Raw genomic sequence first — 23,496 nt, forward strand, 5'->3', positions numbered from 1 at the left:
GCTCTGCGCTATTGACATGCGGCTCCAGCAAGGGCCGCTTGTTGACACAGATAATCCAACGTGTGTTTTCTGCCACTCAAGCACTTGGTGAGGCATCCCTGTCGCCTTCCACATAAGCTGCAGGCTTAAACTAAAAAGAAGATGTGGTGTCCTTACCGTTCGGCGTGCTAATCCAGACTTAGCTGTGTGGAGTCGTCTTCAGCTGACCTCCACAGGCAAGTGCTGGCTGGGTAAGTCCATCATCATCATCACAGGCGAGAAGCGACGGCAGGACTCCTGCTTGTTCTCCAGAAAATCATCACAACTCCCTGCGCCTGCAAGTAGGGGAGGTGTCCTGGCTTGAATCGGGTCCAGACTGTATTATTCTTTTATCATATTTGCATTTCCACAGAACCCTTTCAGGTTGCAAAGATCAAGATCAACATTCCTCTGGATGTAAGCGTGAGCTTCATGGCACTCAGGTTGATCCATTCACAAAGAGGAGAGTCGAGTGTTTAGAGAAGTCCCGGACGCGGCATCGGGTTCACTTCAGAAAGCTTCTGTCATCATTCTTCAACATACAAAACTTCTTGTCTTCCTTTTTGCACAAACCTGAACCTGAAACAGATCAGAGCACAACAGTGTGATGTACAGATCGTACTGAAGCCTTAACTCTAATCCCATCTGTGGTGAAACTCCTTGCACTTGGGATCATTTTATCTCCATACCACAGCACTGTTGGAAAGATAATGCACATCTCCTTACCCCATTTCCAGCAGCATGTCTTCTCTTGAGCTCCAGGGAGGGGATCTCTGTGGGTTGAGAAGATGGGTTAGGGTGAGGAGGGAGAGCGTGGTTGTGGTAAGTGGAGCAGAGAGCTTCTCTGATGCCTCTGCCTCCTGCCTCGCCTCCTCAACTGTTGCTCCTCCTCCTCCATAGTTGTGCCTGTGGGCCGAGCCGGATTACTCCTGACATGATAATCTCCCTGGCTCTAGCTCCAGGAGCACTGAAGGATGCTTTGGCCTGAGCGAAGGCTTACATTTACCTTCTGCCACAAGAGAGTCTGCCATCTTAAGTGGGCGATTGGGAAGATCAGAAGGGTCTGCTGAAGCAAGTGTTTTCCAATCTTTTAGCAGGAATTAAGAAAGTTGGCAATTGGTTTAAATGGTGCTAAGACAACACTAAACCCAGTTAAATGGAATTATCACAGCAGAGTTGTATAGTACAGCCGGCTTGAGATAAAACCAGGGATGTTGTTGTTGAAAATCTCACGTTCACGTCCCCTCCATTACAAACCAGTATTTTAGCCCTTGAGCGGCAAATGAGGAGCAGATGGTTGTGCTTTTGGAAGGTATCAGGCACTCCAGACTGCAATCTAAATAAATAGTCCATCCATGGGAGAAATGCGTCAGGTGTGTGGGGTCAGTCATATATAAACAAAGGCCAACGAGTGTGAAGCAAAGTGAAGCGATGCATGAGGGAGAGAGAGAGACGAGGGAGATACACAAAGTCGTACATGTGCTTTTAGGGAGCGTACACCAGTCACATAAATCTACCGGTACAATGTGGATTTAAACAGAAATTGATGGTTTTAGAATTGTGTCCGCAGCCAAAGATGTTGAAATTAAGCAGGAAGTCAGCATTACAACAGGAAGCAAATAATGTTCTAACAAACATCCCATTCTAATGCCATGAGTCATTCTGATATCCTCGGGCCAAACTATACACAAACGCTTTGCAAAGGTTCACTAGCGAGGCGGAGATGTGGCCAAGCGCCAACTTTCTTGGACTTCCTTAAATCTCCTTCATTGAGAGAAAAAGGGAAAGTCCGAATACACCAAAAAATGTGTATTGATGGATATTCTAAGGTTGAAGGGACGCCAACACAAACTCTCCTCTTCACTTAACCGTCAGCGCTGACCTGAAGGGTAACACTGTGCGACAAATCATTTGTTCTCTTCTTCACATTGAGACTATTTTGGTCAGCAGGTGCAAATTCATCCAGATCTCCTCCCCAAAAAAACTAAGAAAACATGAGAATTATTACAACTAACTTGTTTGACATACCCATCATTTAGGACTATGTAAATGCATAATGACTTCCAGTTAGCAGGGGATATCGTGCTTTTCTAGCCTTGAAAAGGAACTATCAGCACAGAAACATTTCCTGGATTCCAGGAACATTTGTACTCGATACTCTATACATATTGTTCACAGATGTGATACGTTTTCATAGACCAGCCTCCACTGCAATAAAAGACCAACAGCTGTTAATTGGTAAACCAAGTCAGAAACAATAAGTGTGAAACACTTTATCCGATCCGTATACAATGCAAAGTCTCACTCGACAGCTAAGATTCGTCATGAAGGCCGTCTGACACTGATACAAGAGAAGAAGAAAAAAAAACAGCAGAGTATGTTTCCAATTTGAATATGATAGAATCCTTTATACATCGGATTGAATCTTTTTTCCACTGGGTGTGGATGAGTGAAGAAACACATTTTGTTTAGGTTTGGGCAAGATTTTAAGGAAGCCCTCAATCAGTTACACTATAAACACACCATTCCAGTGGAGGTGTCATTAGAACGGCTGGAAATAAGGCACAAATGTTGCTACTACGCTAGTCTTGCACAAGATGTGGTTTGATGATTGGACAAGTAGCCTTCAGCCAAATGTCATCTCAGAGAATGGAAAACTACTTTTTAGAGAACCCGAATCTAAACAGGCATTTGTGAAAAAGATGCAGTGGGACAATGAGGGCTTCTTTCTGAACGTTGCATGTTGAAAGACAATACCTCTTTCTTGGAGAAAGTGGTAACAAGGTAAATCCATCCTGGCCAAAGAACAAATATACATTGCAATTTGCAGTTGTGACCGGATGAGCTGAGCCAGGAGTGCAGAGGCCACTGGGGTTTCAAAAAAAACCTGTGTGGGGCCTGTGTGAGTTCTGAGCCACTTTTACTTCAGCGCTTAAACACCCCAGTTTGTGTAACAATTTGTACCTCCAGCTAATATGTGTTGTACTCTATTTACATGCTTTGCAGTGTATTTACCTCCTACGCAACTACAGCTTGACAAGGACAAAGTGAGTGTTTAAAATAACACAGCTGTGGACACAGCTAAATGCTGCCCCCATCTGCCAGTTGTTTACAACTACATGTAGCCCCCAGAGTAATACATCTTTCATCAATAGAGATCCCAAAAACTTAATATAGCTTCTTTTTTTTTTTTCGTTTAATGCAAAAATGATTTTATTTCCTTCTTCATCTCATAAGATATGTTTGCATCTTGTTGCTCCAGACATCTGCCTCTGTTATTCAGCGCAGGTTGTGTATACTTCCAAGGGAGCGTTTGAGCACTTCATGGTGCGGCGGCTTCCCTCTGCTGTGAAAGCCCCTGGTGCCGTCAGGGCCGTAGGGCTGACGAAGCACTCTTTGCATCAAGTAAGACGCATTCCTGTGCCGAGCCACCTTGGGGTTTAATGCACTGGCTGCAGATTTGCGACTCAGCACCCAGGGGCTCTGAGAATTCTCATTATCACAATCTCCAGAGCACCAGCTCCTCTGACTGTACCTCTGATTCCAACCGGAGGAGAACTGGCTGTTATGGCTGGTGGAGATCTGCTCAAAGGTTCTTTGCATGGAATTATCCAAGGGCTTTTGGGGCTGACATGTGTCAGAAACTTTAACTGGCGCGGAGGGTTCCTTCTGGACTGGATCCTGTGAGGTTTCAGGTGGATTTTCCTGGGAAGGAGGGTCATCAGGTTGGTCCTCGTTGTTTTCCTCTGATGGTTCGTCTTTGGTGACGTGGTGCATTGACTGGAATCCCAAAGGTACAACACGCATGCCCTCACCATTAGACTTTTTCTCCTCTGCTCTCAGGGCGTTGTAGGCCTTACGGACTTCGTCCAAATGATCAAACCTCACAACTGCACACAAATGTTGGCCGAGCTCTTTGTGACACTTGGCATAGCACTGCAGTTCATTGGGAAGCGTTTTACCAGGATACAGGATCCAGAGTGTAATAATGCTGCCATAAGGGCTAAACTTCTGGAGCATACTCATGGAGAGGAAAGGTTGCTCCTGGTCTTGAGGCGCTGTGTCTTCTTCAGTTGTTTTCTGCATAGAAATGTTCCAGGCTAGGAGGTGCTTGCTGGTGGGGGAACACAGTAGCCATTGGGGAAGCGGCTCGATCCGCCTCACTTTGGTGCATTCATCGTTCACCTCCAGAAGTTCTGAGGACTCTGCTGCTGCTCGAGTCATGTGCCAGTCTGTGGTCAGGGCCTTTATCTGTGACAAACAGCAGCAACCTCAGCTTTGTTTGCATTTTACTGGGTTGTTTTTATTCAAACTGGGGGAATGTAAACACCACAGAAAGCACACAAAATCTTGCTATTGTTGGAATGAAAATGTGATTTTTTTTCCTCTTTCTTTTACCTTTTTTAAACAAGTGAGGAGCTTGAGACTGACGTAGCCACGCTTGTTCTTCTGCACATGCTTCAGCAGGAAGCCGTCCTCTGCTAGGTGGCTTTCAGACAGCAAATCCTCCAACTGTGCTTTAATCTTCAAGCAGAGCAACTCACCTTCACGGCCTTCTTCATCTTGGGCAGATTGTGCACCAACTCTACAAGAAACACACAACTCGGCGTCATGATGTACAATGCAATGCAATGTAGATTAGCCAACCATATGTTTTCTAATTTCCTTACCTAATCAGATTAGTCATGGTATCTCCAAAGAATAGTGATAACAGGTCACTGAGCTGTGCTGCTTCTTAGTAAAGTAAAGACGGGTGTTAAGGAGACGCAGCAGGCTTCATACAGTCAATACTACCAACTGTGGAAAAACTGCACCTGGACAAGAGTTCATATGACGACAACGATGTCAGTTGGTTCTGTGGGATCCAAAACAAAACTTTGTAAAATGCTACAAGCAAAATTCCACATTCCACAATACCACCTCTACCACTAATAGTGACTTGGACTCAAAATAAAGTTCAAAACATGTTAAAAAAAAAAAGGAAACACTGTCTCAAACTATTAACTAACATAAATATATGAACTGCTAAAATAAAGGTGCATTCAGAACAACAGAAAGAACAGCAGTGCATCAGTACAACACAAAAAAACATAATTTCTGCAACATGAGCACAGAGCACAATTAAATCAAAAGAAAATTATGATGTTGCTGGTTTCCCAAATACACAATATATACAGAAGCACTAAAGTATAAACATCTTGAGTAATTATCCCTAAATCCAGCTCTATCTTCTGTCTGTGTGCTTTTGTCATCCTCTCCAGCATGTTACTGCAACAACAAATCCATCTGTTTGTTTCCATGTTTTAAACAACATCTTCGGCATATGTTACAATCACTACACTTAGGATAAATATACAAACCCAAACCGTTGCAGACTTTTCCACAGAGAGTAATTCCAACTTGTCTTTCCCGTTATCGTTTGACAGGCAGTTATTTAAGAGGCTGAGAGGGCTGCTGGTGAAAAGCAGACTGGACATATATATACAAACAAATACACACTATACTAAACACGATTTTAAAAAAATACTTCACCCTCAAAATGGCCATTTGTATTTCAATTACTCACCCAGTGTCACCTTGTGTTAAAGCATATGAAGAATCAAAAAATGGAGAAAGATTCTTGATGAATTGAAGTAAAAACTCTCACATACTGTAAATCCAGCATAATCCAAATCCCATTTATCCAGTTGTATGCTCATTACTTCCCAAACGCATGAATCTTCGCTTAAACCGTACAATTTAAAACACATCTGCCTGTGCAAGTGCGAGACTAGTGTGAGAATTCAAAGTAACATAGGGAGAGTAACTGAAATACAAATGATCATTTTGGGGGTAAAGTGTAAATTTAGTGGATTCCCCGCGGTTATATGGCTCCGCTAACCAGTCAAGTTGCAGCGTACATCTATATTTGTCCAAAATGTCATCACTTAATTATTTTATCCTATTAGACATTTGTGTGAAATTGTCATAATTAGCATTATGAATTATTGACTTGCGGCCGTGAATGTGTTTTCTGAGGTCACAGTGATCTTTGACCATGAAATTATAATCAGTTCATCCTTGAGCGTAAGTGGATGTTTGTGCCACATGTAATAACATTTGCTGGAGGGATTCATTCACGAGAATGGGACGGATGTACGGACACATCACACAGGATACAGTGGTCATGCATCAGGAACACTTTTTGGGCAGAATAAAAGTCAACATCCCTGGAAACGAAGGCAGAAGCAGAGAGCGTCCTGGTTTCCCTCAGGGCGAAAGGCAAACGATGAAGGCTTTATCGTTGAAGAATTTAACCGTTAACATTTTGTTAACAGGACAGGATCAAGAAGTGCATCACAAACCAAGATTTGTACAAAAACCCAATTATTTAACTTTATTAACATCAATGTTTTTTTTTCATTTTCATCAACAGTTTCTTTTTAAATTCCAGTTCTTTGTCAACAAATAGAAAACAGACTGTGTGTACAACAGATCGAACCCCTACAGCACTAAGCATTCACAAGGTAAAAATGAACATTTTAGTTTTTATCGCCAGCGTTTTCAAGTCCCCCCCTCCCTCCCACCACCGGCCTCCACCGGCGTCCACCGCCACCACCACAACGTTTAGGCCTCTCGCGATTAGATGCTCTCCTCCTGCGGCTCAGTGTGGGAGCAGATGTGTGCTTGAGTTGTGCGATTGGGTGAAGAGTAGTCCATTTTAATGGGTGGGGTGGGGGGGGTTGTGCTGTTTTTCCTCATTCAGACGGACAACCAGCTGTCGAAGATTACTATGGTAGTACAGTAGATACAACGGTGTTTCCATTAATACACACTCTAGGACAGCAGGATCTCTGCAGTGCCTCTAGGTAGATCAGCGGAATTAATCCTTTTTAACAATATACCTTTGAAGCTGTTTATATATCTATGTGTAATTATACATATATATAATCAATATTTATAGTTCTATTTCTGTATAAAATAATATCAGGTTTCAGTCCAAAGGGCCGAGTCTCTTTCCCTCTGGTAGGAATGGTCGATTCTGTACAGGTGCCAGCATTGTTGGCTCTACTCCGCAGCCCACATGAGCCACTTCCGCTCCTTTCGGTCTGTGTGGCTCAACTCCAGCAGGCTGACCAGACTAATGGGCAGCGAGGAGATGGGAGGGACTTGAAGAGCAACTTTATTCGGAAATCAGGAGAGATTATTTTCTGCCAACTAACCCTTCGGGTACAAAAGTCTGTTTTCCTCAGGTAAGTTCTCCGCTGTGGAGCATGAAGGCCTCAATGCCATAGGCTTCTGATGAAAAACAAAACAAAACACGTAGAAATCATGTGCTTTCCATTTCTGTACACCTCTGATTTAGTCTCTTGTTAGCTAATTCACTTCTTGTTTTATAAGTAGCTACCACATCTACAGGCCAAACTTTCGCAAGTGTGTGCTCTGAAATCAATTTTCTCAAAGTTGATTTTTTTTATTATTATTTTTTTTTTATCCAAAACGGCAAGTGAAAAGGCAATTTTTTTTTGAGTTATTGAACTGAGTAAGACCAAACACAATATTTATGACACATACAATGAATAAAACAATAATGTCAGGTGACAAAAGAAATCTGACAGCAGCTCAGAGAACAGTGGTCCTCCTGTATTAGTATCTAGGAACGTGTTAAAAATACATGTCCCTTGTGCTAAAGTACCCTAAAATAAGAATAAAAACAAAAAAAGTACCGATTATGAAAGTAATGCACGCCCCAGGCTGGGCAGTTTAAGACAGAACAAAATGTCTGATGTTAAAATGATTATTAAAACAACAAATATACTAAACAATAACATTTGACATAATGAATCATAATATTGACAATAAATTTAACAAAAAAACAGAGAGAGAGTGCTCTCTTAGTGCTACCAGTAGCCTTTGACAATCAGGGAGGTTTGGCTTCGACAGAGCAGAGAGGCGAACTGCCAATCTGCGCTGTCGCATCTGTACAAGAGTTGTCATATTTGTCATTGTCATTGTAATGTTTCTGTTATTATTTTTAAAGCAAAATCTCATGTCGTTGGATAAGTCGGCGTGGAGCTCTGTGATTGGTTGAACCCCGTCTGCAAGCGCGTCCCTTTCTCCTCCCCTCTGGTAGCTGCGAGGGGGTCGGGTTTTTTTGGGGGTTCAAGTGAGTGGATGGCGGCTGAGATGGGACACTTGGCACACTCCTGAGAGGTTTGACCAGGCAGGCTGCTCGGTGGGAGTGGTTATGTTGCATAGTGGTCAAAGCTCCCCAGGTACTCCAATGCTGCCCTGTAGCACAACTGGTACTGGTCCTGGAGAAGAAAAGGAGGAGGAGGAGGAGGAGGAGGAGGACTCTCCGTAAAAAAGTCTCTAATGTATGCATGTCTGTAATATCACCTGTAATTTTACTACTCTGGTCTGCTCTGTACACACAGCATCTATTGCATGTCTGTCTGTCTGTCTGTCCCTCCTCGGCTCAACTTCACAGGTGTGTAGTTGAGATCAGATTGAAGTTAGAAGACGGCTGTGGAGGCAGTGGGGAAGCTACTTTTAAGCCCCTGGCCAGATTTGCCGTTGCGGATAATGTGATCACATGGCAAGATAGTCTCTACTTTAACCCTTTTGAAGTGTTTTCTTTTGGGGGGGGGGTGGTTCCTCATCTCTCTAAGAAGAGAGTATGATGGTGATGTATGCTGTGCAGATTGTAAAGCCCCTTGAGGCAAATTTGTAATTTTTGATATTGGGCTTTATAAATATAATCGACTTTATTTGACTCAATTATGGCTACATTTAGGCTAGCTAACCAATATGCTGTGTGCATTTTCATATTGAGCTTCAAGGTTTTCAGGTGACACGGCACAACACAACAGAAAGCTGGCCATGTTCTTTTGCCACTGCAATCTCAGCAGCGAAGAGACTAATTGAATCTCACTGATGAATTTTGCACGCAAAATAAATAATGTAATAATGTGTGGTGAGCTTAACCAAAATGATGTAATTTTAAGTTTATTGACTCAGAAGTAATAAAGTGACTCTTCTCTTTCACTATAGCTGAAGTGTATGATAAGTAACTGAGTCACGGTAGGCTATATTTGAGGGAATCAAACTTCTTCTTTATTATTATAAAATGTTTATGAACTCATTTAAATTCCCACCATGACTGTCCCCTTTAATATGCTTTTTAAGATGCTTGCCTGTTTGTGGCGGAACATATTTATCAATTCTTAATTTGAGGAACATTTGCCACTGGCCCTCTGCGATAGCACCAGATGACTTTGCTCCAGGATTTTTGAAGCAGCTCTAAAACCACTATTCAAAGAAAGGACACTTACTAGATAACATCAAGTTCACAGAGGTAAAGATATTCAATACTGACTTTGGAATACCTTCCTGTCACTGTGAGATACTGAGTATGAACAATGTCCGCTCTTACCTCGGTCTGCACCATGGCAGGCCGCTGGGTGCGAAGTGTCTTCACTGTCTGGAAGAGGTCGACCACTCCTTCGTACCTCATCCTCTCCAGCACGATGCTGAGGGTGATGAAGACTCCGGTCCTGCCAACCCCGGCACTGAAGGGCACACGCACACAGGAGTCTTTAGAACACTTCCTGCCTGAGGCTCCTAAACTCTTTATGACTGTAATGTTCTAAATGGTAACTCATTTTAGGTTTTTCTGAATAAGAAAGCCCAAAAAAAATGATAAAAACTTTTAGGAGAGCCTGAACTGTAAGCCTGTAAACCTGAATTATAATGCACTGTATGTGTGCAGTACGTCTTATATCATAGCATTCCTGGCTCAAACAGCTTTTGGACATGAATATAAGTATTTTGTCAATAACGACTAAATACTAAAACACCTCTCAGTATAACATAATACAGTTCAACAGCCTCTCAAATGACTATAGAGTTAAATAAATGCCTCTTTAAAGAGTAAAAAAATAGTTTTTCAGGATTAAAGTGCAGTCAATATCTCGTGCATGTTGAACAAAGGTTATATCATTTAAGAACTCTGCTGCTACATCGTTATTCAAGCCTGTATAGAGCTCTGCCTACAGATTTATCCTAATGTTATGATTCTAAAATGAATTCATGATCTTATTCACCTGCAGTGTACAGTGATTGGTCCATCCTGTCCAAACTGTTCCTTGGTTTTGTGCACTTGTCCGATGAAATCAATGAAGCCTTCTCCCGTTTTTGGCACTCCTTGCTCGGGCCAGTCAGTGAACTGGAATTGGCGGATTGTTCTGGACTGGCCGTCCTGAGGGGCATCAAAATAAGTACATTTACGAGACATACAAAAAATGGAGGAGATTGTGTGCATAATTCAGCTGAACTTTCTTCAATGCTTTTATTCATCACTGTGAGCAAATAACACTCTTCTGTACTTTGCAGTTTCTGCGTCACACATCTCTCTCTGCAGCCTTCGCTCTAATATGCACTCAGCAACAACAAAAGAAAAAACCCACAGTCGATGCCTTCGACTACCGTAACCCTGTGAGTTTTCACTGCAGTCATAAAATCATCTAATTTACACTTGGGATGCAATATGAATAAAGCTGGAGAGAAAACCAGCAGGACTTTGGCGCTCCAGGACCAGGACTGACAGACACTTACTGCGAGCTATATTTGACAGCGCTGTGATGTCAGCATGTGTGAATTAAATGTTTTTCGTGCATATGAGGAATGTGTTTCTGAATCTATCTCTCTTTCTATGCACATACTGTATATATAGCTGTATTTGTGGAAGAAGGAGTGGGTGTGGTATTAGAGTGCAGTGCAGTGCTGTGGGCCTTCTCATGACAGTAAAGTATATTTATAGCCCATTGAAAGTACTGCATCACAGGGAGTTGCAGTACTGGCCCTTGGGGATTGAAGGCTATGCTTTTCATGTATTTTCACAGTAATCTTGGAACACACACACACACGCGCAATCCATAGAGCAAGTACACTGTTGCTAAATCTAGGTAAACATGTTTGATGGTGCATTCACTTGATGTCAGCCTGTCAGGAGAAATAACACAGGATGCGTTCTGATCATCTCTACCTTGAAATCACAGCCAGTATAATTCTTAACACTTAGCGAGGCTGTCAGCATTTGTATGAAAACCTAAAATTAGGAGGGATTTGAGTTGGACGGTTGTATTTGAGGAAAATGCCAATCAATCCTCACCCACATACATGGACACACACACACACACACACACACACACACACACACACACACACACACACACACACACACACACACACACACACACACACACACACACACAGAGACACACAAGGGCAAAGCAACATACCCTGGCATCTGTGACTTTGAACTCTCTGAGGATGTACTGGGGCATGTTGTACTCAGCCATTGGATCCACCACAAAGTACTGATACCTGGCTGAACGCTCTGCTGGCCAGTACTGATGGCACTTCTCCTGCAAAAGTCAAGGGGAGGCAACATTTGAAGTACTTGTATTCGAAGAATCTTTTTCCAAACACATTCATGGAAATAATAGTCTTACATAATGACTTCCACATGTACAATTACAGGGTATTATTATTAGTAGGTTCTTCTGTAAGTTATTAGTCATTTTGAGTGATGAGAAGGTCTCTGCTTACAAAAGGAGAGATTAATCTGTGATTTTGAAATATTGTCCGATTAATTTACGGTGGCAAAATATTTACATAATTTGTTTGTGTTCTTAACTACAGCGATGATGTGCATGAGGGCTTCTGTTCATAAACTATAATTATGGATGAGAGGGTGATAAAAGCTATGAAGCACAGTTAGGTGCTGTCGGAATCGCATGCATAATCACAAAAAACAGCTCAGTCAAAGATATTATGGATTTAAGATGAAGGCACTGATTTCTTTCCTTCGTTTGAAGTTTTGAGTGATAAACTTGCTCGCTTTGTTTGCTGAAAATGAGGTGAGATTATTGATCCCTCTCTCTTATATCTGTCCCTTAAACATGAAGCTGGTGCCAGCAGCTGATTAGCTGAGCTTACCATAAAGACTAAAAACCATAGACTGTATATAGGAAGTGGACGTAGTCACAGTGACGTCACCCAGTGGTTTGTGGGCTACAGTTTTGAAGGCCCTAGTTCGGCCATCTTGGTTTTTGGCCTTAGTCCTCTTTTTCAAATCCTTATGCTAACCTAAGTGTCTCCTGGCTCGAGCCTTATAGTTAAAGATCAGATGTGAGGGTGGTATTGATTTTCTCATCTAACTCTGAGCAAGAAAACAAATACACAAACACACAAATGTGTTTCCCAAAAAGTGGATATTTAAGATTCACAACTTTCTTTAAGGTCACTGTTGCTATTTTGAAGTTCCCTTTCCACCTCGGGATCTTATGTAGTAGGTGTGTCAATAAACGGTCTGCTTAAAAAAAAGTTAAAAAAAATTACTATTTAGCTCTCTTGTTACCAAAAAGAGATTTCATTTCTCACAAAGTGGGATGCAGTCAAGCGGTAGGGGAAGTATCATTATGCTTGGAATCATACATTATAGTTTCAAACCAGATGTACTCCAGTCATGGTGATGAGGAAGTTAACTTTCAACCAAAGTTATTGTTCAGGGTTGGAATGAATTCATAATTGAGCAGAATAACGCAATAGCTTAGCTGAACCGACTGAACTCAGAAACATTATACTCATTCCCTAAAATGGTCCAATGAAGAAGTGCCGCACACGTTCATGTAGTACGTGTTTGTGTCTTACCCGTCCCATCTCTCGTAGCTTGGTGAGCATGACGACGATGGTGGAGTTGTGCTCCCACAGCATCCTCCAGAAGTCCTCGGTGGTCTCTGCCAGGGGGCCCTGTGTTGCCAGGTAGGCCTTCTGCTGTCTGAGGACACAACAGCACATAGAGGAGGCAAAGATTAAAAACAACACATAATAATTAAGAATTTGATGGTGCTTTTACAGCTGGTATTATAAAGCGCATCTCAAAGCAATAACAAGAAATGGATTTTGTGGTGATAAAGTGTGCTGTTGTTGTAGAGACGGCTAAACCAACCCACAAATTTAATAACAGACAAGATAAAAGACATGCAACAAAACCGGTGTCATATAAAGTGCTCTAATACGTTCAGACAGCATTTCTTTTAAACACAATTCAAAGGCTGGCTTTTGTTCTATGAAAGCCACCATTTAGTGGACATTTATATACCAGTTGTAGGAAAGGGAATCAAAACCCATAAGGCCACGCTGCTGAAAAGCATTTAGCTGCAAATTGAATGTCCTGTTGTTTGTGAACGTGTTCTCTAACCTAATGCCAACAAGACAAATTCCTACACATTTAATGAACATAGCAAATAATCCCTGGCAACTATCATCATCATCAAGCTATTTAAGCCTGTATAGATCCTCTACATCTTCCCCCTTTCCTCTGTATAGCACCACAGAATGAGAGAGAGAGAGCGAGAGAGAGAGAGAGAGAGCGAGAGAGAGAGAGCTATGCTCACAAAACTAGAGATGAGCTCATCCACTGAGCCAAAGCAGTGCTGGTGTCCTACGTGACTTTGGTTCAGCTGAGCAGTCTTTCTGTCAAACAGCAGGTGGCAGCAGCGCACTGATCAACAAAGTGAGACGGAGCTCCAACACAAAACCCTCGACGTGCACACGCACACACACTCTCACATGTTTGCAGCACATGTTAGTTTGCATTCAGGTGTACGTATATATGCGTGCAGTAGTTTCGCATGTATATTCAGACACGCTACTACACACACTCAGTCACGCACCGAGCCACGGCTGAACAACTAATGAAGGTGCTGCAGGCAAGGCACGAATGTGGAACCGGGAGATTAGAATATGCTCAGGGCTTCGCCCGCACAAATAAAGAAACAACAGATTGGTTGAGAGGAGAGGAGAGGGCATACGAGGAGGGAGAGGCAACAGAGTGAGGAATCAAATTAAAAAGATGAAAACGGGGGAAAGAGAAATGCAAAATAAAGAGAGGAGGTGTACAAAGTAGAGGGAGAGGATGTTGAGAGGGAAATGCAGAGAAGAGATGAAAAGAGTGAGCACTGCTCTCTCAAGCTGGTCATCAGAGTGCAAAGTGAAACTGACTGCTGGGGAGGAGAGGAGAGGAGAGAAAAGGAGAAGAGAGCAGAAGTGAGGAGAGGGGAGGAGGAGAGGATAGGAGAGGAGGAGAGGAGAGAGGAAAAGAAAGTAAATAAGGAAAGGGCAGAGAAGGAAAGCAAAGCTAAGCAGGGGATGAATGCTAAATTTCAAATTGATAGGGTGGACCCCTCTAACCTCCCCATAATACAGCCCCGAGCCAAAACAAAAACAATTCTAACCGTACCACACAAAACTGACTTCTCTGCACACAGTGTCCTGATGAGCGCGCTGCCAAACAGCACAAAGCAGTCTCTGCATCATCCCACATGACTGCAGCGCTTGAGGACATAGCGTTTCATTTCAACCTCATTACAATGCTAAAACTCCAGCCTGCATCGGAGCATATCCAGGGCTCATAGCTGGAATCAATGGTTCGCCTCTCATTAGCTTAGCATATTATTGGCTTTTCTTGAAGACGCTGGGGTGAAGGGCACTGGAGGCCCCTGTTTAGTTTTTATTTATGGCCAGGATTTAAAAGGGGCTTAATCACACAGTGCCGTCGGTGCACACAACAGGTCCCCACCCGGATATGTCTGTGTCTGCCATGATGTTTGGATGGAAAATTAAGAGGGCGTGTGGAGACAGAGTGCGAAAAAGAGGTGCGAAGGAGACAGGTCGAGGAGGATAGAGATAGAAAGGGGTAAAAATAAAAAAGGAAAGGGGAAAAAAAGAGAGAAAAGTAGAGAACACGGATGAGAAAAAAGAAAAGGGAGGGAGGGGTTTGGAAACACACTTCATTACACTACTCTCCTGCTGCAATTATGCTATTTACACAGCAACAACAGAGGGTCTGCCTCTGCGGAGCACCGTCTCATTAACAACAGAACTGGAGGAAGAGGAGGGGGTTGGGGGGGGGAGTGTTGTCTCCTTCATGGCCCGGTACGAAGCACAACCCCATATTGACTAAATGGCATTTCAGGCTTGCTAAATCCATCCCCTCGCTGTACACTTGAACCACAGAAGAGTTAGCTCTCTCTGTCTCTTCTGTGGTACTTATATAGATATAAAACAGAGAGCTGCCTTTTCATCTTCCTCCCTCCAGGAAGCAATTTGGACTCACAGAGCAGACAAGAACATGCAGTAGCTTCAATGTGAAAGTGGTAGTGGCTCAGCGGACGAGAGCCACATTGACAGAGCCGCGAGTCATTCTTGCAACTGGATACTACCCACTGCGGGCTCATCTTCAGTCCCCTCCCATGCATTCTCATCTAGTCCACTGTGGAACTCCGCTGTGTTTTAGGACAGTGATGCAATTTTTGTTGTGCTGGCTCTGTACTCCGGGACATTGGATTTGAAATGACACAATGTGTGTAAGGTGACAGCGTAGACTCTCAGGTTCAATTTAAGGATGTTTAGATCCACATCAGAGGAACCATATGGGATTATAGCCCTATCCCAGAGAAGTTATTGTAAAATTAACATCGACCTTAATATTTGTTTGCAAGTCCTGCTCACATAATGTCTGCATGGTTGTTTATGATTTTTCCCCCCCTGAATGTTAAGGCAGGCCTGTACGGCACCCATCTTCACTTGTTGCCTTCAGTCTGGTTCAACCTGCTCGGATGGATCGACAGGTGACTATTTCACTGTGAGGCCATAAAAAAGATTGTTGGTTGCTTTGAATACATGTAACGGATCACTGTTGCACTGGGCCTCATACACCATCCTGCTGCATTAAAACACTAAATGTGTTTGAATCTGTCACTTAAATTTACTTCCGTTTTAGTTGCGTTTGCTAAAAACTACAGTACCCAGCTTTATGAACTATGTATTTGTGAACCGTGTTTTGAGATTTACATCTCCAGTATGAACAAATAGACTTGGAAATAAGAGCCAAAGGCAGTGTGGCATTGTATTGAAGTTTGAAAGTATTGAGAGAGAGAGAGAGAGAGAGGACTAATGCATTGCTGGCTTTGATCTTTTCATGGCGTTTGTTAATTAGATAAATATAGAACAATGCAGTCTTGTCCTTTAAAGGTCAAAGTCAGCACTTTAAGCCGACTCATTGTCATTGTATTCACGTCAAATGTTGAGGTTGAAGTCCTTTGCGTACCTGTAGCCGTCAATGCAGCTGGCGTTGATGTAGTCGGAGCCCTCGACGCCACGGATGGGCTGCAGGCAGACGCGGGTGGACTCAAAAGGCATGATGTTGACCAGGCGGTTCTTGAACTTGTTGCAGGGTAAGTTGGCGCTGATGAAGCGTGATGTGTGGGCTTTGGAGTTGGCCAGTCTCTGTTTAATAACAGGTTGGAAGATATCAGACAGGGAGAGAGATGGAGAGGAAAAAAAGTGTGACCTGTGACCTGCAGTAAACAAACAAGGAAGTCTGAAACGCCTCCCTGTCAAGTCTCTATTTAGACTTAGACTTCAAGTTTCCTGTCAAGATAAAAGATAAATACTGCTGGCAGGTATAACTAAGTGCAGCAGACTTGTCTCCCATCGAGTTCCAGAGCTTGGAGGACTGTGGGCGTGACAAGCTCAGTGCTGGCAATAGACAGAGCACAGATGGACAGCACAGGAGTGTGTATGGACAGTCATGGTACTCTCGGAGAATTTGTGTGTGTATGTTGTGGCCAGACTGTGCGGGCATGGAGGCTGTGGCCCCCACATACGCCGCAATCATTCTCTCACTCTTTCATTCTCCATTGTTGGCAGGAGCGTAGATGCTATTATCACTTCAAACAGAATGGATCATGGTCATAAGAGGGCTAATGGCAGAGCCGCGCTGGGAGGAAAGTGTGTAATAACATCACAGTCGATGGCTATTGACAGAAGGTACGCGTGTGCGTGTGACTGCGAGTCACCTTGAACACCAGCTGTGTGTGTTTGGGCGAGGGTCAGTCACTTTAGTAATCCTCCCATGTGTAGGTGTATTGTTGTGTTTGTGCGTTAACGTGAGTTTGTTCTGGTCCATTTGTCCCTGAAACATGTGTGTTCGTATGCACTGATGCTACTGTAGCTGTTGAGATGTCCCAGCATGTCACAGAGACACATTCCTGTGCATTGGCTTATTTGGTGAATTAATAAATTCAAACCTCTATGTGATCACAGCGGTACAACCCTGAAGGTCAGAACTCTATTAGATCAGAGTGGATTGAGAATTTCTCTAATTTCTGTTAATAATTAACGAAAACTCACTTCCTTTACAGTGTTACAATGCCATCCCTGCAAACTATCCAGTGCCCTATAAATCAGATAAAGCTGTTCTGAAATGTCTTTTCTTACGTTAAATGCTTCATTACATCCTGCAGGAGTAGATTTTTCACACTAAAAAAGTCATCAAATAGTGCCTTAAGTAATACTTGTCTGAGGTGTGTGCTAATCAATCACCTTGAACTCCAACTCCATGGCAGTAACCGTCTCGCCGGGCGGGGGCTGGGTGAGTTTCTGGATGTGGGCGTACAGGTTGCGTGCCGGAACCTCAGTGTTGCCGCATGTGGCGGCCTCCAGCAGTGCTTCGTGGATAAAGATGTACTGGTCCTCGGTCTGGACCATGTAGTTCCTCTGGGCACGCATGCACGTCACGTGGCCGTAGATGTCTACAGACTTCTCGTGCTTCATGCGCTCCAGCATGGCATCGATCACGATGAAGCAGCCGGTCCTGCCCACGCCCGCACTGATGGAGTGAGGACGGATGAAAAACTTTATTTCACAAACAGATAACTGTCTCACGTCTGTTTACGCTGTACAACAAGATCCACTGATAGTACAAACACATGGGTACACATCTATAGACATAACTAGCACTAAAGCTCAGGGTTATCAGTGTTGAGCTGGAAATCCAAAGCACTTATAAACCACTAAGTCACAGCAATACTGAGTTAATATATCATCCTAGAGTATTTAACATGCAAGATGTAAATCAGCAATTTATTATAAAGTATCAGTTTTCAAGTACCCTTACTAAATGTTTGTGTTTCAAAATGCTACTTCACATTAAATGAGCTAATATGCAAAACAAATGTTCATCTCAATGTGGTTAAACGAGGTATGGAGATCAAAATATTGAGATGAGTCAAGATGCATTGAGAATGTGTAATGTAAGGTTTTCCAGTCCTCTTATGTTCTCTCTCGACATTTTGATTCCCAGATTAGTTGATTTACACCATTTAGCACAAGAGCGTAACGTTTGTGATTGTAGAGGCATCCTGAGAGACTTTTCGACTGCATGCAACATCTGGAACACAGAATTATTGATTCCTGGGGAAGGATTTCAACATCTCTGTTGCATGTTGTGTCCTGTGCGGCGTATTGGCACTTATCTTTGATTAAAGAACACAACCCTGTCTTAGCCAATTCTTTTCATCCATGAAGAAAACAAGCCATGCAAAATAAATAAATGCGATGGTGACAATTAGCAGTTAATTTACCGAAGGCACACATAGTGCGCTTGTTCCAGTCTACACCCACCTGCAGTGGACCACCATGGGCCCAGCATCTGGAGGATTGCAGGCCTTTACCCTCCGAAGGAAGGCCAGGATGGGGGTGGGGTACTCTGGCACCCCGTGGTCTGGCCAGGCCATGAACTGGAACTGTCTCACCTCTCTCTTCTCACTGGAGCCATTCTGCAGGAGAGTCAGAGGAGTCAGTAACATAGAAAGGCGTATGTTTGCAAAGACATCCTGACTTATATGTTATTGGCTGCTTTTTACAGATAAACTTGTCATGCTTGGGGAAAACTTTTACAAGTTAAGTTCACACTGTTTTGATGAAAGGGAGCGGAAATTCTACAGTTGAAATTTGAAGGCATACGTGATTTAATCAGAAATGTAGCAACGCAGCAAATTTTAAGCAAAGGTCTCTGGATAATAACTTTGTTAACAGCAGTAGGTAAGGTTTATAATTTACACTAATTCAGCAGTTTCTCAGAAAAGGTTTCTTGGAATTGTCACAAAAAAACTGCTGAAGCGGGAGACTTGTAATAACGTTAGAAATTATAAGTAAGTAATGGAAAAAAGACAGGGAAGAGGAGACATAAAGGACACATCAGTTCCGTCATCATAGCACTGAAATGTATGAATCAAAGGGAAAAACCTGAAATATTTTATTGCCTTTTAAAGAACAAGAGACCAACTTTCGAAAGTTATAAAGCAATTACAGCAGTGCAAAAAAAGATTCCAGTTCTAATAGCCTTGATCTGTCTTCAGAAAAAAAGAATGAATACATTTTAAAATGTGACCTCAGTAATACTAAACTAAAACTCCTGATAATTTTAGGCATTAGTAAAGAACATAGATAAGGGGCAGTTTGTGTAATATGGCCTTATGAAGATGTGAATGTTCTACGGTTGCATAAGGAAGACGAACCAACTGTCTCATACAAACTGCAAAGATGTGTGCCGAAACCCAAATCAGAGACAAATCGTAACGCGCCATGAATAACATTTTGTACATCATTGTAGAACATTTTCAAATCTAAGTTTCCTTGCACCAAAAGAAAAACAGCAGTTGTTTCAATAATAGAACCCTAACTTCAGAGTTTTTTCAGAAGGTACTTGATATGATGTTTAAAAGACAGATTGTCTTCTCGGAAAACACATAAAGATATTCATAAGCTCAGACTCGTTCAATCACCTCATTACTTAAAGTAACAATCGGATATACGCCATCAGCCGTCTTCCTGTATGGTGTACGGTTGAGTGCAAATGACGAGGCAGTACTGTACCTTGTAGAGAGCGAAAGTACGGACGCTGTAAGTGGCCAACTCCACGGTGTCCAGCATGGTGACCTGGATCATTCCATAGGTCTCTGTGCCTCGCACCGGCCAGTACTGGTCACACTTCACCTGGCAGAGCAAGAGAGAGGGGGCACACTGTCAGCACTGAACTGCTGCTAACATCCACCACGAGGCTTGTGAGAGGCTTGTAGGATCACACTGATTAACACGGAGGGAACATTAGAGAGGTCAGATCAAAGGCTTTGTCCACTGTCTAATTAAAAATTGAATACTCAGAGTCAGCTCCTGTATCTGCTAAAAAGTCAAGTGAATTGAGCGTGTGCATGTGCATCCATGTGTGTCAGCATTTGAAGCGGGCTTCAAAAGGGCATTAAAAAGCCCACTTTGTCTTTCACCGGCCTGTGATCATTTTCAATTAGCTAATCGCCGGGTGGTTTGAAACCCTTTGTCATGTGTGCTTTAGGCGCATTTGTGATGATTGGGCACTGCATTGTGGAGGGACACGTTTCTAAAAGCCTGTTCTCGCCTGTAGTGAAGGGACAGCAGGTCCGTCCAACTGGATACGATGCATATGTGCACAAAACCAACTTCACTGTGAATGAGGCTTAAGATCCTTTAAACACTGGCACCGAGTGGCTTTGCTTCAGTCTGTGTATCTATGAAAATGACAAACACATTTAGCTTTACTCCCTCTCTTTAGCTAGGATCCATTGGCATTAAACTGAAAGAATAAAAGACTTAAAATTGTTGACCTCTACTTAACGCAACTTTTACATGAACTCTTCCTTGTGAGATTGCTGACTGGCTGTCACGGGAGATTGGCTCTGGTTTCAAAACAGCAATAATAAGGCTTCTGTTCAGTAAACTTAGGGAAAATATGTCCTTAACTACTTCTGAGTTATTTTAAAGTATCTGGAGGCGATGAGTCACATCATTATCAAAACACTCTGCCCACTTATTGGTCTTGCTTCTAGCTTCCGGGCTCAGCCGATTCTCTGTGTAAGTTTTCAAGACTAAAACCTTGTTTGGAAAAACAGTCCATAACAATGTGCTCCACCTACTACGCGTCTTAAGTGATAAGCTGAACCCATTTTCAATCAGTCACAGGCGTTCCGAACAATAGCATGAGCTAAAAAAACACGAAACATTTTAGAAGTGTGTGGGTAAAACTTGTCATTTCACATAATCACTACACGTCTGCTCAACTCCCTTTTTACATATAGAAACTGAGCGAACTGTCAGAATTGCAGGGACAATGACTTGCTGCTATTGATTTGGATAAAATTAGAGGAAGAGATGTGGTGCTGCTAAGCTAATCATATTGATACCGCGGTACCGAGCTGACATTTGGAAGCGCATTGGCTGTCTCAGCGAGCTGGTAGAAATCGACAAACAAAATGCGTTCAAATTCACCCCCTCACATTTCACCTCCCCTGGTGACATCTCCCATTCAGAGGCAGAGATAGACCTTGCAGGAGAAACTCAATTGAGTGATGGGGAACCGCTTGCAGTACAAACATATGGATTAGCAGTCACCGCCGTAATGAATATCTCTGTGCTGTTCGAGGTTGGGTGGCATATGCTCCATCGCAAACACACACACACACACACCGCAGGTTTCGCTATCATCTGCTTCTGCTTTGAACCTCGCTTCTCATATGTTGTCGCCTGCCCTTTTACAGAGGATACAGACCTCTTATCTAGACACACACACACACACACACACACACACACACACACAACACACACACACACACACACACACACACACACACACACACACACACACACACACACACACACACACTGAGTAATACTTCTGGTCTCACTTCAAATCCTGACCTTTTAGGGTTTTATTAACTGGTAATGATAGTAGTGCTAGCGGAAGCTAAAATTGTTCTGCTGCCGCATCTCATCATATATGTCAAGCTCCAGTTCTGTTTGGCGTAAGACGTCAGTCTGGCTGGGTGATGGAGGTTACTCACTCATCTTGTCCTTGTACGTATGTGAGAGAGACATAGTCAAATAGAGGATGTGTATTTATGTAAAATGTACAACAGACCTCCACGAAAATGTGTCTAATCTGGAGTACAGTCGTCTTTCAGTTCCGTCTTATTAAATGTCTATTCATTATCAACTTGCTACAGTTTGTCTGACGCACTCTGCTGTCTCATTTGGTTTTTCAGGACGGATCCACATATTAATTAAATAAATGTTATTTTCAGCACTGATGCAGAAACAAATGTAATCAATTCAATTCACAGTTAGATGTCTCATATTCTATTGTAAAAATAATAGTAAATTGTGACAGACATTAGTATCACAGAGAGATTTCTAATTCTAATTTAACTTAAAATGTCATTAACAAAAATAATCAGAGGTTGTAATTGTGATTCATACTCACCAGCGTTCAAAGAGTAATTACACAGAAACATTTTTACGAGCCGTGAACACAATAATATATACTGTATATGGTAATAGTATAAATGTCAGCAATGCTGATAACAACTCTACATGCTCTTTGCAGCGGGTAATTAAACACCCTCTTCTGGTTTGGAAATTCCAGCGCCGAACCGTTTGATGATGTTGTACTGAAGATTTAAAGGCATCCTGACAAAACACGTTTCCACCTATATTGGTGAAAGGGCGGTTTGGTTCTCTACATCTCTTTCCATAGTGTTGGCAAGCCAATTGGCTCTCAGATGTGTGAAGTCGGGACAGGCTGAGGGGCTGTTTCATTTCTCTCTAAGTTCCTTTTGTTGTGGTGCGCTGATTTTGTCCTTGTGCATGTATGTGCGGCTGTGAGCCTAAGATCAAAGCAGGACGAGCATGTTCATCCATCACAGAGCTCTGAAATTGCCACTCAGATGCACTAAACATATGGAAAGGCATTTGTGAGGATGTGTACAGTATATCCTCTCTGAGATTGCCTGAAAGTGAAATAAAAAGCACCTTATCAAGCATATCCGCAGACCATATCAGCAGATATTCTCCAAGGTACAAATAAATGAGCTCTTTCCAAAAAGACACAGTGTGCCCACAATTTGCCTAAATGATTGATTGCATCGATAGCTCAAAATTAAAACAGATGACGGTACGTTTTGAAGGATGCTAAGTAATTTAAGTCTACTTGACAAAAAGCTAGCTACAGACTCACTATAGATACTAAATAGTGAACAGAGCGTCCTGTAATGATTTTCCACCCACCCCTCAAAAAAATCAATGTCTAAGATTTTGGAAATGAACTCTTTCATTTACAATCCCTGTTATTTCCAGTTCTTAGTCTGGGGACTGTCTTTCATTAGGGCACCGAGTGCACACACTAATAAAAGAATTACACACTGGCAGGGCTCCATACTGATTTAACTCCTCCATGGAATTCATGAGCATGATTTTGTGATGGTAATTAAATAAACCCATTCCCAATTTTGAATCTCAAGTTGCCCATGTGCTCCTTTTATTTTGCTTTTATTAGCTTGAATATTTTTAGGGCCGCACAGGTGTTTTTGGGTGACAATCCTCTTAACTCCAACTACAGCGTTTTCATTATCGTGCCGAGACTTTCAAGAGCCAAATTCAGAAAGTGCAAACACGAAGGAGGCCCTCGATGTTTATGGATCCGTGGCGTGGTGTTGCAAAAATAAATATGTAGCAATCAAGTATTGAACTCTCTGAACGGTTTCGAAATAACAAATGAAA

The 23,496-nt window shown here is 42.5% G+C and overlaps 2 protein-coding genes across 2 annotated transcripts in view; both read right to left on the reverse strand.

Moving 5' to 3' along the window:
* Positions 1–3,297: 3,297 nt before the first annotated feature.
* On the reverse strand, positions 3,298–5,565 carry LOC142956005 (la-related protein 6-like). The gene is made up of 3 exons (XM_076097288.1): positions 5,551–5,565; positions 4,417–4,620; positions 3,298–4,269 (listed from the first exon to the last, which is right to left on the reverse strand). The coding sequence occupies exons 1-3, from the start codon at positions 5,563–5,565 to the stop codon at positions 3,298–3,300; spliced, it is 1,191 nt and encodes a 396-aa protein (XP_075953403.1).
* Positions 5,566–8,109: 2,544 nt separating this feature from the next.
* Positions 8,110–23,496, reverse strand: part of LOC142956686 (receptor-type tyrosine-protein phosphatase F) — a 98,123-nt gene continuing 82,736 nt past the window's right edge. The window contains exons 27-35 of the mRNA XM_076098402.1: positions 19,786–19,905; positions 18,532–18,686; positions 17,452–17,737; positions 16,175–16,353; positions 12,715–12,841; positions 11,301–11,426; positions 10,104–10,258; positions 9,434–9,569; positions 8,110–8,312 (exon numbers count right to left, since the gene is read on the reverse strand). Coding sequence (XP_075954517.1) covers positions 8,244–8,312; positions 9,434–9,569; positions 10,104–10,258; positions 11,301–11,426; positions 12,715–12,841; positions 16,175–16,353; positions 17,452–17,737; positions 18,532–18,686; positions 19,786–19,905 — 1,353 coding nt within the window. The 3' untranslated portion in view covers positions 8,110–8,243. The remainder of the gene's footprint in view (positions 8,313–9,433; positions 9,570–10,103; positions 10,259–11,300; positions 11,427–12,714; positions 12,842–16,174; positions 16,354–17,451; positions 17,738–18,531; positions 18,687–19,785; positions 19,906–23,496) is intronic.

Source organism: Anarhichas minor, unplaced genomic scaffold (genome assembly GCF_050575085.1).
Source record: "Anarhichas minor isolate MPS153535 unplaced genomic scaffold, ASM5057508v1 ptg000024l, whole genome shotgun sequence".
In the NCBI taxonomy this organism is placed as follows: Eukaryota; Metazoa; Chordata; class Actinopteri; order Perciformes; family Anarhichadidae; genus Anarhichas; species Anarhichas minor.

Bases quoted from the DNA above. Each gene is read 5' to 3' on its own strand.
- LOC142956005 (XM_076097288.1), bottom strand. The intron at 4,270-4,416 runs GTAAAAGAAAGA...TGTTTGTCACAG, and splicing joins TCCTCACTTGTTTAAAAAAG to ATAAAGGCCCTGACCACAGA.